Source organism: Cyprinodon variegatus, unplaced genomic scaffold (genome assembly GCF_000732505.1).
Source record: "Cyprinodon variegatus isolate N-32 unplaced genomic scaffold, C_variegatus-1.0 Scaffold104, whole genome shotgun sequence".
Taxonomy (NCBI): domain Eukaryota; kingdom Metazoa; phylum Chordata; class Actinopteri; order Cyprinodontiformes; family Cyprinodontidae; genus Cyprinodon; species Cyprinodon variegatus.
Window position 1 is genome coordinate 560,120 of NW_015150557.1, and position 14,217 is coordinate 574,336.

Genomic DNA, 14,217 nt, shown 5'->3' on the forward strand with positions numbered 1-14,217 from the left:
TTCTCCATTTCTGTAGATAAAAAAAAAAGAAACATAACTGAAAAGAAAATCCGAACTAGTAGCACGAAATGCTAGATTATTTTACATACGACAAAATAAAGTATATATTGTAAATATACTCCATATTTTCCATATTTAGGCAAGGATTGAAAGGCCAACATCTCATAAACCTTATTTAAACCAGATTTGCAACAGAATTTTTTTACAGAAAAATTGCATTATTCCCATTGTAATACATGGTGCTGGCAGCCTGTATCTGGGAAAGCTATTCGGTAGTTTAGAAGAGTACAAATATTTTTTCTTATACATTCTTAAATAAAATTTAGATATAAACCTTTCCCCCAATGGTTTAACAATTTTTTTGGAAAAGTGTCTATCCCATTCCTCCATAGGAGCAAATTTCTCTGGTCTTATTTGTTAATAGATCACCTAGGCTGGTGGTTTGGGCTGTTTTTTGAGAACATCTTCAAGTTACCTTGGGGTCAAGATTCAACATGCTGAAAGAAGTACGGAAATAATTAGAATGATAAAACTGAATCAAAGTACATCAAAGGATCGATTTGATGAATGTCAATGAATCACGTATCAGTTCATTTGTAATCATTGGTTTGATAATTGCACTATTCAAATGCAGATATCTGTATGTCTGTGTGTCTACCTTTCTCCCTAAGGAGTTTTTTTTTTCAGTTGTAAACAAAATATGCCACTTTATTAGCAGGAAACATTTTGGATTCATTTAAAATGGCGACAGTTTTGTAAGTCACAAAACTCAGGATTTTTAATACAGGTATAAACACCTTTGAGCTGCTCTGTATCATTTGTGGAACGTTTCAGCAGGAGGTGCTAAGTAAACTTGTAGAATCAGAATCAGACATACTTTAATAATCCCAGAGGGAAATAAGTGTGCCTCCTGCGAATTACTTCCCAACATAATAATCAACTTTATATGAAAGATGGAGTCCATATGCAACCTGTGGAAATATAGAGGCCTTGATTGTATAGAGCCAGCAGCAACCATTGATGGATTGAGGAGAGGGAATCGCTTGACTTTGCCAGTGTTGGAGTGTGACACAAGTGGACCAGCTACTTAACATTATGACTACAACAGTAATGACTAGTGCAACTGCACATTTCTCCTGAGAGTTCCAGCAGGTCAAATGATAAAATTGTCTTCCTTCTCATTAGGGTTATAAGGCATTTGTGGTTTCTGCCCTAATTTTTATATTAATTAATTCTGAGTGACACAATCAGCTCCTTCAGCAAGGATTGAATATGTCTGTGAGGCTGATTAGTTTATTTATTTAAGAATATTGTAATTATTAGTAGCTTTTTTTTCTAAGTTTGTTTATTTGGAATTTTAATGGATGTCATTTACTGTAATTTTATCATATAAATGAACTTGGTAATGACTGCGTATCTCTTTATGTAAATTTCACATTTTTCTGAGGAAAACAGCAGTGTAAAGAATATCACTGCAGCGCTGAGCAGAAAACTATTTTGGTGTCTCTTTCTTTATTTAAATCCAAAACATAGTCTGTTTTAGTCTCTCCTGGGTTATAGCTGGTGGGGAGTGATACAAACGCACCATTGCTTCCAAGCCAATCTACTACTGCATAAAAATCCTCATAAAACTGTATGTAATGTATACCTAGTCAGTTTATGGTATATTCTCAATGGTCATATTAGCAGCTCCATTACTGTGACTGCTCTTTTTTTCCCTCAGCATCAGAATGTTTTCATGCTTTACTGGATTTATTGTGAGTCTCAGATATTGTTTTGATCTGCCTTTCCCACTAACTCTGCGCTCTCTATCTCTCTCACTGTTTTCTCTCTTTACAGATTCAGCCTGCCTGTTGGCAAACAAGGAGGGTCATGTCGGATTGAAATTGCTGCAGATAATGGCACCACACAGCATCTTGAAGAGTTTGTGTCACACCCTGTATCAGAGGTATCCTGACTTTCCTGCAGTCATATTAAGCATTATCCTCAATGTCCAGTTTTAGACAGTTACTTAAGGTTTGTCTTTTCTTTAACAATATGGTTCCCCACAGAGTGTTTATATCATGATGTCGACTGATTCATTACTTTGTTTCAATTCAATTTAATTAAAATCCAATTTGATTTAATTAAGTCCAATTCAATTTAATAAAAATTTGAAAATACTTCATTGGGAAATCAAATGTTTTAGTAACTCATCATAAGGTTTCGTTTAACCAGTTTATGTAGAGGATGTCTTTGGTTGTGGTCTTTCTTGCAGCGGTACTGGAGAAGCCTTTGAAAAAAAGACACTCTGTTGTTAGACAGTCTTTTGAGGGGGATGTTTGAGGTTGTCCGTAATGTTCTGCATTTTATTTCACAAAGAATTCTTCTTTGTAAAATCCCCTCCAGTGGTTCTAGAGGGGTTTCTAGAACAGAGCCTTCTTTATCAGCTTGTTGGGGTTTGCTCTGATGCTGTTATCTCAGCAGATGATGGCAGAACAAATCACACACTCTCCACAACAAACCTACCGGGTATTGACAATATATAGCATATTCCTGTAAATACTGAAGGACCTGAGCTTCCTTAGGAAATACAGCCTGTTATGTCGCTTTGTGTAGACGGCTTTACAGTTGTGTCTTAAGTCGAGGTTGTTGTCCAGGTGAACATTATTTTTAAATAAATTTCCAAGGAAGATTTTTAAAACTGACCTGCTAATAAAGATTTAAGTTTGTCTTTTGCATTTAATTGTTAACAAATACAAAAATAGCTTACTCTAAACTATATTCCTTTTAGTATTGCAAACTTTCTTTTTTCAAAAGCAGTTATGATTTACAAAGATGTATCTCGGACTCATAGAAAATCTAGGTTATGGGTGTAGTAGTATCTAAAAAAAACCAAAAAAAAACAACCCAAACAGCTACAAGTGATTACATCGTATACAATTACTGTGAAAAAAATATAGTGATAGATCACCAACTTTAAGTCGAAGTACACCATATTGCAAGATATATAATAAATTGTACAAGATCATTTCAAAATATATGACAATTGTTTCCCATCAAATAAGGGAAAGAAAAAAACTGATTTATTCTTCTATTTTTATAAACCCTGTATTTTTTTGTAACAACACACCAATTGTATGGTGCCATTCTATAGTGTATAGTGTTAGTTCATCTTCTCATAATCATCTTTTTAAGTACACCTTATAATCAAAATAGGTTTTCTGTATATTATGAGGGGACTTTCTGGACAAGTATTCTTATAAAAAAAACAAATCAAATACACATTATTATCAGGCAATATTACATTATAATACAAAAATAATCAAAGCCTCACCTCCGTACTTAAAGAGATGATAGGATGACTTTTACAATAAGAAAAGGATATGGACTCTAACAGCATCTAACTCTATTTCTACAGATGGCCAAAGGGAGGTAAAGATCTATTTCAGATCGATATTGATTCAGTGCTCTCTCAGCTTCTATGTCCCTGAGGGCTCATTAGATGTGTATTGACTGCTTGCATGGTTCAATTTATCTATTGTAGATTAACAATGGGCTGTGTGTTACAATTATGAAGTCATAAGCTGGTGAATAATTACCAATTATTTAAAACCATTTGAAAAAATTATTTCAAAATCTAAAATCGTACCTGGTCTGCTTCCAGCAGCGCTGGTAATCCGTCTTAGAGGGGAAATTTATTCTGTGGTGAATGGTCACAGTCTATAAAGGGAGGTAGGGATTCCCTCCTTGGGATTTTTGTTGGCAAATTGAGAGAAAATAACATATGGTGTTTTTACCACTTATATAAAAATCACAGCCCGCAATCCTATTAATTCCTGATCTGTTGGTAGACAATTACAAACAGGGCAGTGATTTCAGAAATAATCTGGCATCAACGTCCTTGTTAAACTTTCACCATCTGAAGCCACAAGTTCAGTTCTGTACAAGGTACTTACAGTCTGGCATGCTAACCTTTGCAGGGACAAGAATATAGGTGTATTATAAGCAAACAGGAGAAACCTAACTGCTGCAAATTATTCATCCATTCCATCCATTTTCCATCACGCTTATCTCTGCTGGGGTCATGGGGGTTGCTGGTGTCTATCTCCAGGTGTCAATGGTTGAGAGGTGGGGTACACCCTGAACAGGTCACCAGTCCATCAAAGGCCAACAAAGAGAAGCAACCATTCACACACTTAATCATACCTAAGGAGAATTTAGAGAGGCCATTTAACCTAACAGTCACTGTGGGAGGAAGCTGGAGTACCAGGAGAGAACCCTTGATGCACAGGGAGAACATGTAAACTCCATGCAGAAAGACCCCGGGCCGGGAATGAAGTCCGGGACCTTCTTGCTGCAAGGCAGAAGTGCTACTCACTGTGCCAATGTGCAGAGCCGCTGCAAAATAATTCATTTTAAAAATCTGTTCACTAAATATGTTTAGTTACCTACTGCTTTACGATCAGCCTTTGTTAAAAGAAGCTGCATATCTACGTAATATGCTGGTGAAGATTCTCAGTCATCCAGGTCATAGTTATTCCAAAAAAGTAAAAAAAAAAAAAATCCACTAAACTTTGTTTCCAAGTTTGAAGATGTTTCTCTTCCCATCCAGGAAGCTTTTTCTATTCAAAATGTCATAATTATTGTTGAGTTAGAGGCTTTATAGAGTCGACCTAAACGACGCCTTGTCTTGGCTTAAAAAACATGCAAATTCAACCAGAAGAACGGGTCCGTCCCTTAGAAATGGGGAGACGTTTGGGTTCTTTGTCAGCCTGCAATACACAATACTTGTCTACTCCCCTGCAAGGGGGGGTGTTTGTGGGAATTGTTGGCCTGGATGAACAGGCAAGATGTTTGGGCCCCTGTATTGGTGTGGGGTTTGCAATTACAGTGGGAAGGATTGAACGCTGCGTTGTAGGTTTTTGAAAACTGAAACCTGAGTCAACCCCTTCTGTTTAAAGTTGGTTTTTCTTAACATAAATGGCTTCAACAGTTTTGGAATACATAATCAATCTGAGCATGTTGGGAGTAAAGTTGATATCAGAACCAGATTTCACAGCATGTGTGAAAGAGAGCCTTTTGTCCTAAATTCATATTTGGAAAAAGTATTAAACCATCCTTGTTTTTCTGTGTGTTTGTTTTCTGTGTGTTTGTATTATTTAGGTAATATACCTTTAGAAAAGGGAAATAAAGAAAACAAGGAGTTTAGTCTTATTTTAAAACCAATATAAAATTCAGCTTTGTCTTTTTAAACTGTATTTGGCAACTCATAAAAGCCTTTCACAGGACAAGGACAGTGAGCTTTATTAAACATAAATCTCTGTGTTTATTCTTTGTTGACTTGGTGTATATTTTCATTAACAGAAGAATGAAAAAAGTTACTTTTTTACTAATCCAGTTTCTTCTGATAAACTTATCAGTAATGGTCAATGGCAGTTTAAAAATAAAAAAATGCCAATTCTGAATCTTCTGCATCAAACTAGTATTATATTTTTCCATTTAGGAGTTTGAGTTTTATTCATTTTTTTATAGTTAGCGTCTTGCAATCTCCCTTTCTTGAATCAGATGAATTGCATTAGGCTATTTTATCTCTGCAGTTATTCTACCCAGTGTTGTGATGATCAGGGAGGTACAAATAAAGCATTGATGCGGTGAGAGTAACCTGGGAATATACTCTCTCACAAGTTTGATTAAACAGATGATGCATACTGGCAGCAGCTGAGACAGCTCCTGCTTTGTTTTGTTGGGTTTTTTTTTATAGCTTTGCCACCACCTCCATGCTGACGGAGGGGCCTCGATCAAAGAACTGACTTATTGAACTTAGAATAGCAACTCAATGGGTTTGTTTTTTATTCCCATATCTAGTCAGGTGCAGCCCAGTAACAACCATTACCTGATAAAGGTACGTGCACCTGTTCCAGCATTTTTTCATAGATTATCAAACATTCCAGTTATGTTAGTGGCATTAAGATTGGACTTAGATGTAGCTCAATACATTGTTATATATTTCCTTTATATATTGTTTTTCATAGTTTTGTTTTTCATGTTCAAAGGCACGGAGAGGGACTCAACCTCTCACTGGCTTAACATGCCCTTCAGCATGATTTATGGTCTTCTAATTTGAGATGCTATGATCTTTCCTTTTTTTTCTCTTTAACTTGTGACACATTCATTAATAACAGAAGCACTATCTATGTTAAAATTAACAGGTAGGCTGCCAGATAACATTTGCTTACTCAGATTACCACAATGTGTAGATGCAGAGGACTGACATTGGGAAAAGCATTTGGCACCAACTACAAAAATGACACTAATCCTTTTTTGTTGGAGTAATATTCAGTATTGGGAATATATATTTAACATCTCCCGGAGGGGGATGTCAGATATATATTCCACAGGCCACAGAATGTCTTAAGTGCTCAATATATGCTCAATATATTTCCACAGGCCATAGAATGGCTTAGATGCTAATGTTTTTAAGATTAAGCAGACTTACTTAAAGAAGTTAAACTTCAAAATGGTGCACTTTTTCCCTAACCAGCTCACGGTTGAAGAGTCCCTGCGCAATAGTTATTCACAGTTCTTTAATGGAATGAATGAATGAATTAATTAATTAATTAATTAAATATTTATTTAAGACAATTCAACAAAGTGTTAGATCTAACAAATATAACATTATGTATAGACAGTACTATATATAAAGAATTGCACTATGTGTAATGTAGTGATTATATCTGAAATGGGATAACTCCTTTCATCAAACCTCTTCTCCCTCCAGTAGTCCTCAAAATGGTCCTCATGATCCGTGCCTAACTTATGAATCCATGACACTCAAAAGTCGATTGTGTAAATAGATATACTAGTCTTTACATATATACACAAATATACACATTCATTTGTTCCTATGCACACTGCATCCAAACACTTATAAGCTGCAGACCATGAACCAAAAAAACAAGAGCACTGTACAAAATAAGCATATTATACACCAAAGTACAATGGATAATATATATGTAATTAAACATTCATCCATCTGATATATTTTTAAGAAAATCAGTCAGAGCCCTTCCTTAATAGTCTTATGCTTGGGCATTAAATGAAATGAAATTCAGTGCTGAGCTGGTTCCAGACTTTCACACCACTGACTCACCTGCACCTTCTTTTAATGTTTGTTTAAGCAAATAAGATTTAGGAATGTTATCCCTGTGATTAAACTCCGCCCCCTCAACAAGAAATTTTGGAGTTCTGTCTGGTATGAGTTTCTAGTTTTATTAATTTACTGGGCAGTTTGATATTCAATTAGATCAGAGTGTAATAGCAAGCATAAATGAATTAATAATGGTTGAGAGTGGCCGTGATTACGTACAATATGAACCTTCCTAATGTCTCTCTTCTGCTATGTGAATAGCGGTCAAATGTCTTCTCAATTAGAGAACCCCTTTCAGTTTAGATTTATTACAAATATATCTGAAATTTAACATTGAAATAAGTTGTAAACTAAAGAGCCTATGTTTTTGTTACATTAATTAGTGAATGGACCACATGTCTGTGCAACAACCACTTTTTAGTGCAGAAGAGTTTACCGAGAGAAAAATAATGTTAACAACTATTTCCTATAATACTAGGGTGTTCCAAAAGGATCAAATTAGCACCAAAACATTGAAGTGTAAGCAGAAAGGAAAGCTCGTTTTGACAGTCATTTTTATCAAAGCTTACTTACACACAGTGGGAGAGGTCAGCAGATGGCAGAAACTACCATCCCTGATAGGAATCCCCACAGGGATTAATCTTTGTAGTTTCTAATAGCAAACAGTGATCAACAATGCTGAAGTCAGTTGAAAATGTCTCCCCTTAGTCATATATATATATTTTTTGTAGGTAATTGTAAAATCATTCTTAAATGCAGAGCAGTGTTATAGATGAAGCTGTCCAACAAAACCTGAGTGCTGTTATAAGTTTTTGCTGATAGACCACAGCAAATATGGAAGCAAATGTTTCCTGATTTTCTAATTTAGATGGATTAATAGAAATCCTTTTAAATTTTCAAAATAAATCTGTATTTCTTGATTAATAAATAACATTAAAAAAGTGATCCAAATAAAAGACTGCTCCTTTTTGTAAATAATGAAAATGATAAATAAAATAACATTTGGCATTCAGTTTGTAAAAATTAATTTTGAACTGTCAAATTTATATTAAAATGCATTAACAAAAATTCCTTTTCATTTATGAGTCATAGCGGCATTTTTTTTTTAACTTGTGTATAAAATTAGCAATATACAGTATAACCTGAACTGCTCTCTCATTTTCTTTTTAAAAGGTCCAGAAAAAAAGTGATCAAAATTAATTTTGAATTTTAAAGTCAACGCTAAATTTTTTGACTCATAGATTAAATATCATACATACTTTATTTTCATTTTCTTCTTTAAGACAAATAATTGTAAAGCAGAAAAATACTGAGAACTACAAGCAAATTGCTTTTTCATTTTAGGTGTTCCATAAGTCAGTTTGAATTTGCAACACTAGGCCAGTGACAGCGTGGTTTCTCCTGCACCATTACACATCTTGGATATTAGGGGGCGTAAAGAAAGATCAAATCCCATTAATTTTTCACCATGATTGGGCTAACCTGCGGGTAATGAATCTATCTGTAACGAAACACTGTCATATGACGATGTTAAAAATAAGAAAAATTTAACTTAAGTTTTGTACCTTATTCCTGCACTGCAGCCACGTCCTTCGACTCATCAGCGACTGATATGCAGATGAGATTAGAGCCTTGAAACAGTTAAATATAATGTTATGTTTGATAGGTGCCGCATTGCCGGAATATCAACCCTGCTCAATTTGCACCAATATACAGGCTGTGTCCGAACACCACCTTTAAGCCACCCTCAGACTATGGCAGATGTGTCAGTGAAGTGGTTTTAAGACGACATAAAATCACAAAAGTACGAAAATATTTATTGACGGTTGAAAAGTTACTAAAATGTTTACAATTTTAAATTTATTTTGATGAAATCGTTTAAAAGTAAAAAGCATTTCTGTTTAATTTTGGAAATTTGAAATTTCAAAATTATACTTGGTCAGTTTTTGCTGGGACATCTTTTAAAAATTAATTGTTATTTTGTTTATCATTAATTGAGCAGTTAATGTTACTATGGCTAATTTTACGTACTTGAGTCAAAAAAGGCCACTATGACTTGAAAATGAAAAGGACTTTTTGTTAATGCATTTTAATTTTCTAATTTAACATTTTAAATTAATTTTGCTCAGTTTTTGCTGCAACATTTTTACAAATGAAATGCCTAATGTTGTTTTATTTATCATTTTAATTAATTTACAAAATAAGCAGTCTTGAAGAAGAAAATGCAATTTGGATTATTTATTTTTAATTGTACTTATTTATCAAAAAATTCAGCATTATTTTTTAGTGTTATATTGTAATAATCAATTATAACGACAAAATGTCCATAATTGAAAACTTCTTGCAATTCATAAATTAATGATGGAAAAATTGCATGACAGTTAAAGCGGATATTTTGGTCTTTAATAATTATTTAAACGAACATTTTATTTATTTTACAAAACATTTAAAAAAGTGATTATGCTTTGATAGAGTGCATATGCATTAATCTAAAGAATTTTACAGCTTTAGATGTCCAGCAGGACAGACAGACACAACTCTGTACCAGTAATTTAACATTCAGTACTTTGTGAAATTGGTTAATTTTTCAATTTTCCCAAAAAGTTGTAATTCTAAGCTTTACATAATAAGAAATCAAGAAGCAGCTGTGTTATTTTTTTATCACTGCATCTCTGCTAAAAAATATTTTTAAGTAAGTTCGTCAGATTTTTTAATGGGGAATTTCCTTTGCAGTAATGTGTCGTTATACAAAATCAGGCTGAATTGAAAATGATATACTTCCCACTAATTGAGGTCAAATTCTGTCATTACTTTCAAATTGAAAATAATTATTTAAAGTAGTAAAACTCTCAGCTTGTATTGATACTAATGTTTCACGAGGGTCCACAGAGCACAAGTAGTTTAAAGCATTCATTCATACACCAATTGATTTTACAAGTGTCAAAGAATGATTACACGTGTCTCAGAAAATGTATGGCTAAGGCTACATCCTTTGAGTGCAAATTATGCTACTGACTCTCTCTGTGACCTTTGGTATCTTGGGAAATATGATGTGTGTCAGGTCTGGGCATTTAAATGCATATAGACTCCATCAAAAGGGCTAAATAGATCAATGGCATGAAAAGTATGAACTCAAGACAACATTGTAAATGAATTGTTACAAACTGAGGGTGCTATAACAATATATGTTCTACATATTATCCAGGCCTACATATAGCTAATGGTTTTTAATTCAGGATAAGGCAGCACAAAACAGCTAAACATTATTCATATATTGTAAAGTACACTGTGGCCAAGGTGAAAGTGTTAATAGAATTTCAAACCACTTAAGAGAGTGAGAAAACTCTCTTCAAGGACTCTCTTTACTTGAAGAAAATACTTGTGCACACTCTTTTAAAACCCTGTTTTCTCAACATTACATACAGAAATCAAGTTGTCCTCGTGGAGAAAGCGAAACATCGAAGACCTTGAATTTTAAAATATCTGCTGCTGTACATTTTCAGTCAGTATTTATGACAGTTTTTTTTCCCTCGTTTATTTTAAGTGTTTGTTTTCATAAGCAGAAGACCATTTGTTACCCATGCAGCATATCTGCATAGTCGATTACAAGTGCTGCCTAAAGATGAAATTTTAAAAATGAGCATAGAGCTCCTACGAACTCTTTTGCTGTCGGTCCACTTACAAAGTCATGAATATTGCATAAGTGAGCATTTGAAATGGACTTTTCTCATAAACATGGTAAACATACTTGAAGGGGCCATAAATTCATTCAGCAGTGCATCTTTATTATACAACTGCAGCAGCTCATCACTGATTGTATCACACAAATAAAGCTTTGCTTATTGTAAAATTTTCCCAGGCTCAAAGCTTGGTTTATTTGACACTTAAGCTTTATTAAAGATACTCTGAGGGCTCTTAACCATGTGATGAATGAACATAGCATTCCCATGAATCCTGCCGTTCATGTATTTATGTGCTTTCAGATGACCAGTGGTCAGGTCACCAAAAGCTTGCATTAAGCAGACATCCTAAATATTTATGTAGTCATGTAGACACTTTAGTGACCCTCCACCAACACCTCCTCTGCTGCTTTCTATAATTTACTTATGATAGAGACCTTTCCACATTCTCTAAACTTTTGAAGTTTGTTTTTGAAAGGCTTCTTCTTGTTTACCATCCAAGTGAGATATCTGTTTTAATTTGTTTAGCCGGAGTGCCATAAAAAGTAATTTGCAAATGTTAATTTGTTCATCCTTTTTAGGCACACTGAAATGTTTCTGATTGTAAAAAACAAAAGTGGTGGAAAGCATGAACACAACAAGGAGTTTGAGGTTAAGGTTATGATTTGACTTAAAAGGAAAAAAAACTTTGTTAAAAAGTGACTGAGAACTTTATTGTCATTTATAAAAGTGTTTTTAAATCAGCTAATTTAATTTTGTCAGTCAACTACAAAGCTTAAAAATAGCTAGAGACAATAGAACAAGAAATCCCTGTTCATCAATGTTATGTAGGTGAAAAGACATCAAGAAATAAAAGAACACAAAACAAAGACCTTTCAGTTTGGAACATACCCAAAGTCATTGATAAAGCTTTTGGCCTTCATCGAAAATCTGTGAGTCATTATTCCCCGATTGAAAAACATAGAGCAGTTCTGAACATACCCAGGAGTGTCCTGTCTCCAAGAGAGCAAAAATGACTCATCGACGAGTTTCACAAAAGAACTCCAAACAACATCTAAGGCACCACAGGCCTCACAGGCTTCACATGCCTCAGTTAAAGTCAGTGTTTGAAATTCATCAGTAGGAAAGAGCCTGGGCAAGAATGTCATCTATAGTAGAGTTTGAAGGTGAAAACTCCAGCAAATTCAAAAATAAAATAAAATAATAACCCAAAAAGATCTTTATGATCCCTTGGACATTATGAAATATATTCTGTAAACTGACAGGAAAATAAAATGTTTCTAGAATGTGTGTGCCTTTTTATATTTGGCTTGACAACATTTCACAATTAGTTAAACTGACAGGAAATATCGGTGTGTGGCAAATTTGGTGCTTAAACTAAGGGTCTTGACATAATTGGTTGAATAGTTAATTCTGCTTTTTACCAAATATTTTAAAAGAAAACATATAGTAATGATCAAGCACAATTCAGCTAAATGTAGGCATTTTTTTCATTTTGCAAAGTGTGGACTAACATTTTTAAACAGTGATGCAAAGGACTCATTGCTCTCTTTGATTAAAGGTGTTTTTAACCTAAATTAACAATATTGTATTTTTTCCCCTAAACCAGTCCACTGTTCAAGATGAAGAGTGGACTGGTAAAAAGCTACTGTTCTGGTGTGAAAGAATAGACTCTCTGGGCCTCTCCTCTGGAAGGCAGCTGAGAAGCCTGCAGAACAAGACGCATAGACTCAGAAACAGTTTCTATCATGCAGCTGTTAGATTGCTAAATTCGAGCCACACATAATTAGGTTTAATCTTTTTCCCTTTCTTTTCTATAGTATCTTATTGAACTGGGCCTCAGTTCAATTTTCATACCACAAACATGGAAATGTGAGAAGGTATGAATAAAAAAATCTATTTAAAACTTGGAAGAAATAGCCCATAAGTTATTATAAGACTTAATTTCCCTTTGGGATAAACTATATAAAATATCTTTATGTTTTATGCTACTTTACACCATTTTGCCAATATAAAATCAGATCTTCAATTACTTATAGCTGCTTTTCACCAAATATTTTTGTACTCTTGAGTACCCAATAATGATTGAACTTTATTGATCTCACATTGGAGAGATTTACCTCTGCATTTAACCCATCCCCGTGGGGAGCAGTGGGCTGCCATTATGCGGCGCCCGGGAAACAATCAGGGGTCAAGGGTCTTGCTCAGGAACCCAGAGTGGAGATTGTGAGAATCAAACCAGGCACTTGCAACCTTTTCAGAGCACAAGCACACTGTTCTAAACCCACTAGGCCAACAATGCCCTGCCTCATTACTCAGACGAGATACTTTATGGCTAAACTTTAACTGAAAAGTTTATTTTAAAAAATATTTATTGTTTGTTTGATTTTTTGTTTTACCATTGAAACAGGGTTTTTATTTACATTAATATCACTTGCAGGGTTTCTATTTAACTAAGCTATCAGTATTATAATTTTTCAATATCTTGGTTATATTAAGTAACAAAGACAATTAAAATCTTAACAGTGCCATGAATCTGATTAACATGACTGAGACTTTTTTTCATGTGTAATATGCTAGCACATCTGGAGAAAGTATATGTTAGCATCTTGAGGATTTAATTTGAGGAAGTTCTCGTTTTGGTGTTTTCCCAACACAAAATGAATGACGACAAACGCAAAACAAGAGGCAGGACTTAAGGTAGAGCAGCCAATCAGCAGCCAGTGTTAATTTTTCGGGAGCAACAGAACAGGGAGGTGAGGAACAAGAGGGATGGGGCAAATATAGTGAAGGCAAAACAGAGGAAACAGACTGCTGTTGGAAAAAAAAGTGTGAAAATAAAACCATCTTACAACCCAAAGTGTGAGTGTTTTAACACCCACGCCCCCACTGGTGCAACACCCCTGACTGTTACACACAGTATTTTCTAACTTCAAAGACTAATTTATTGAGGAAAAATCACTTTTAAGATTTTGTTTGTTCTTTGCAGAGGACATTTGGACCCATTTTTTTTGGGGATGTTTCATCCCACTGGGAGCGGCATGGTGAAAGAGGAAAAGAGCAGAGGAGATTCATTGGCTGCATCAAGGAATTTCAGGTCAACTCAGTGGAGATTGACCTGGTTGGTCAAGCAGTGAAGGGGAGGAACATTAAGAACTGTGACCCACCCGTATGCCAACACCTTCCCTGCCGCAATGGAGGAACATGTGTCAGGTGCAGTATCAGATCCCCTTTTAACAAAACATTATTTAAGGTGCTGAAATGTAAAAAGAAAAAAAAGTTATTTCTGTTTTATGAGTAATTTTAGGCTTCACTGTTTTAAAAAAGTGCCTTTCCATGAGTTAGTCCGAATCACTGACTTGCCACATCCTATATACAATAATATTACTATGATAAAAAAAAAAAATA

The 14,217-nt window shown here is 34.5% G+C and overlaps 1 protein-coding gene across 1 annotated transcript in view; it reads left to right on the top strand.

Moving 5' to 3' along the window:
- The window catches only part of eys (eyes shut homolog (Drosophila)), a 133,856-nt gene that overhangs the window by 91,843 nt on the left and 27,796 nt on the right, over positions 1-14,217 (top strand). Inside the window, exons 19-20 of the mRNA XM_015374485.1 lie at positions 1,840-1,948; positions 13,799-14,022. Of these exons, the coding sequence (XP_015229971.1) occupies positions 1,840-1,948; positions 13,799-14,022 (333 nt within the window). The remainder of the gene's footprint in view (positions 1-1,839; positions 1,949-13,798; positions 14,023-14,217) is intronic.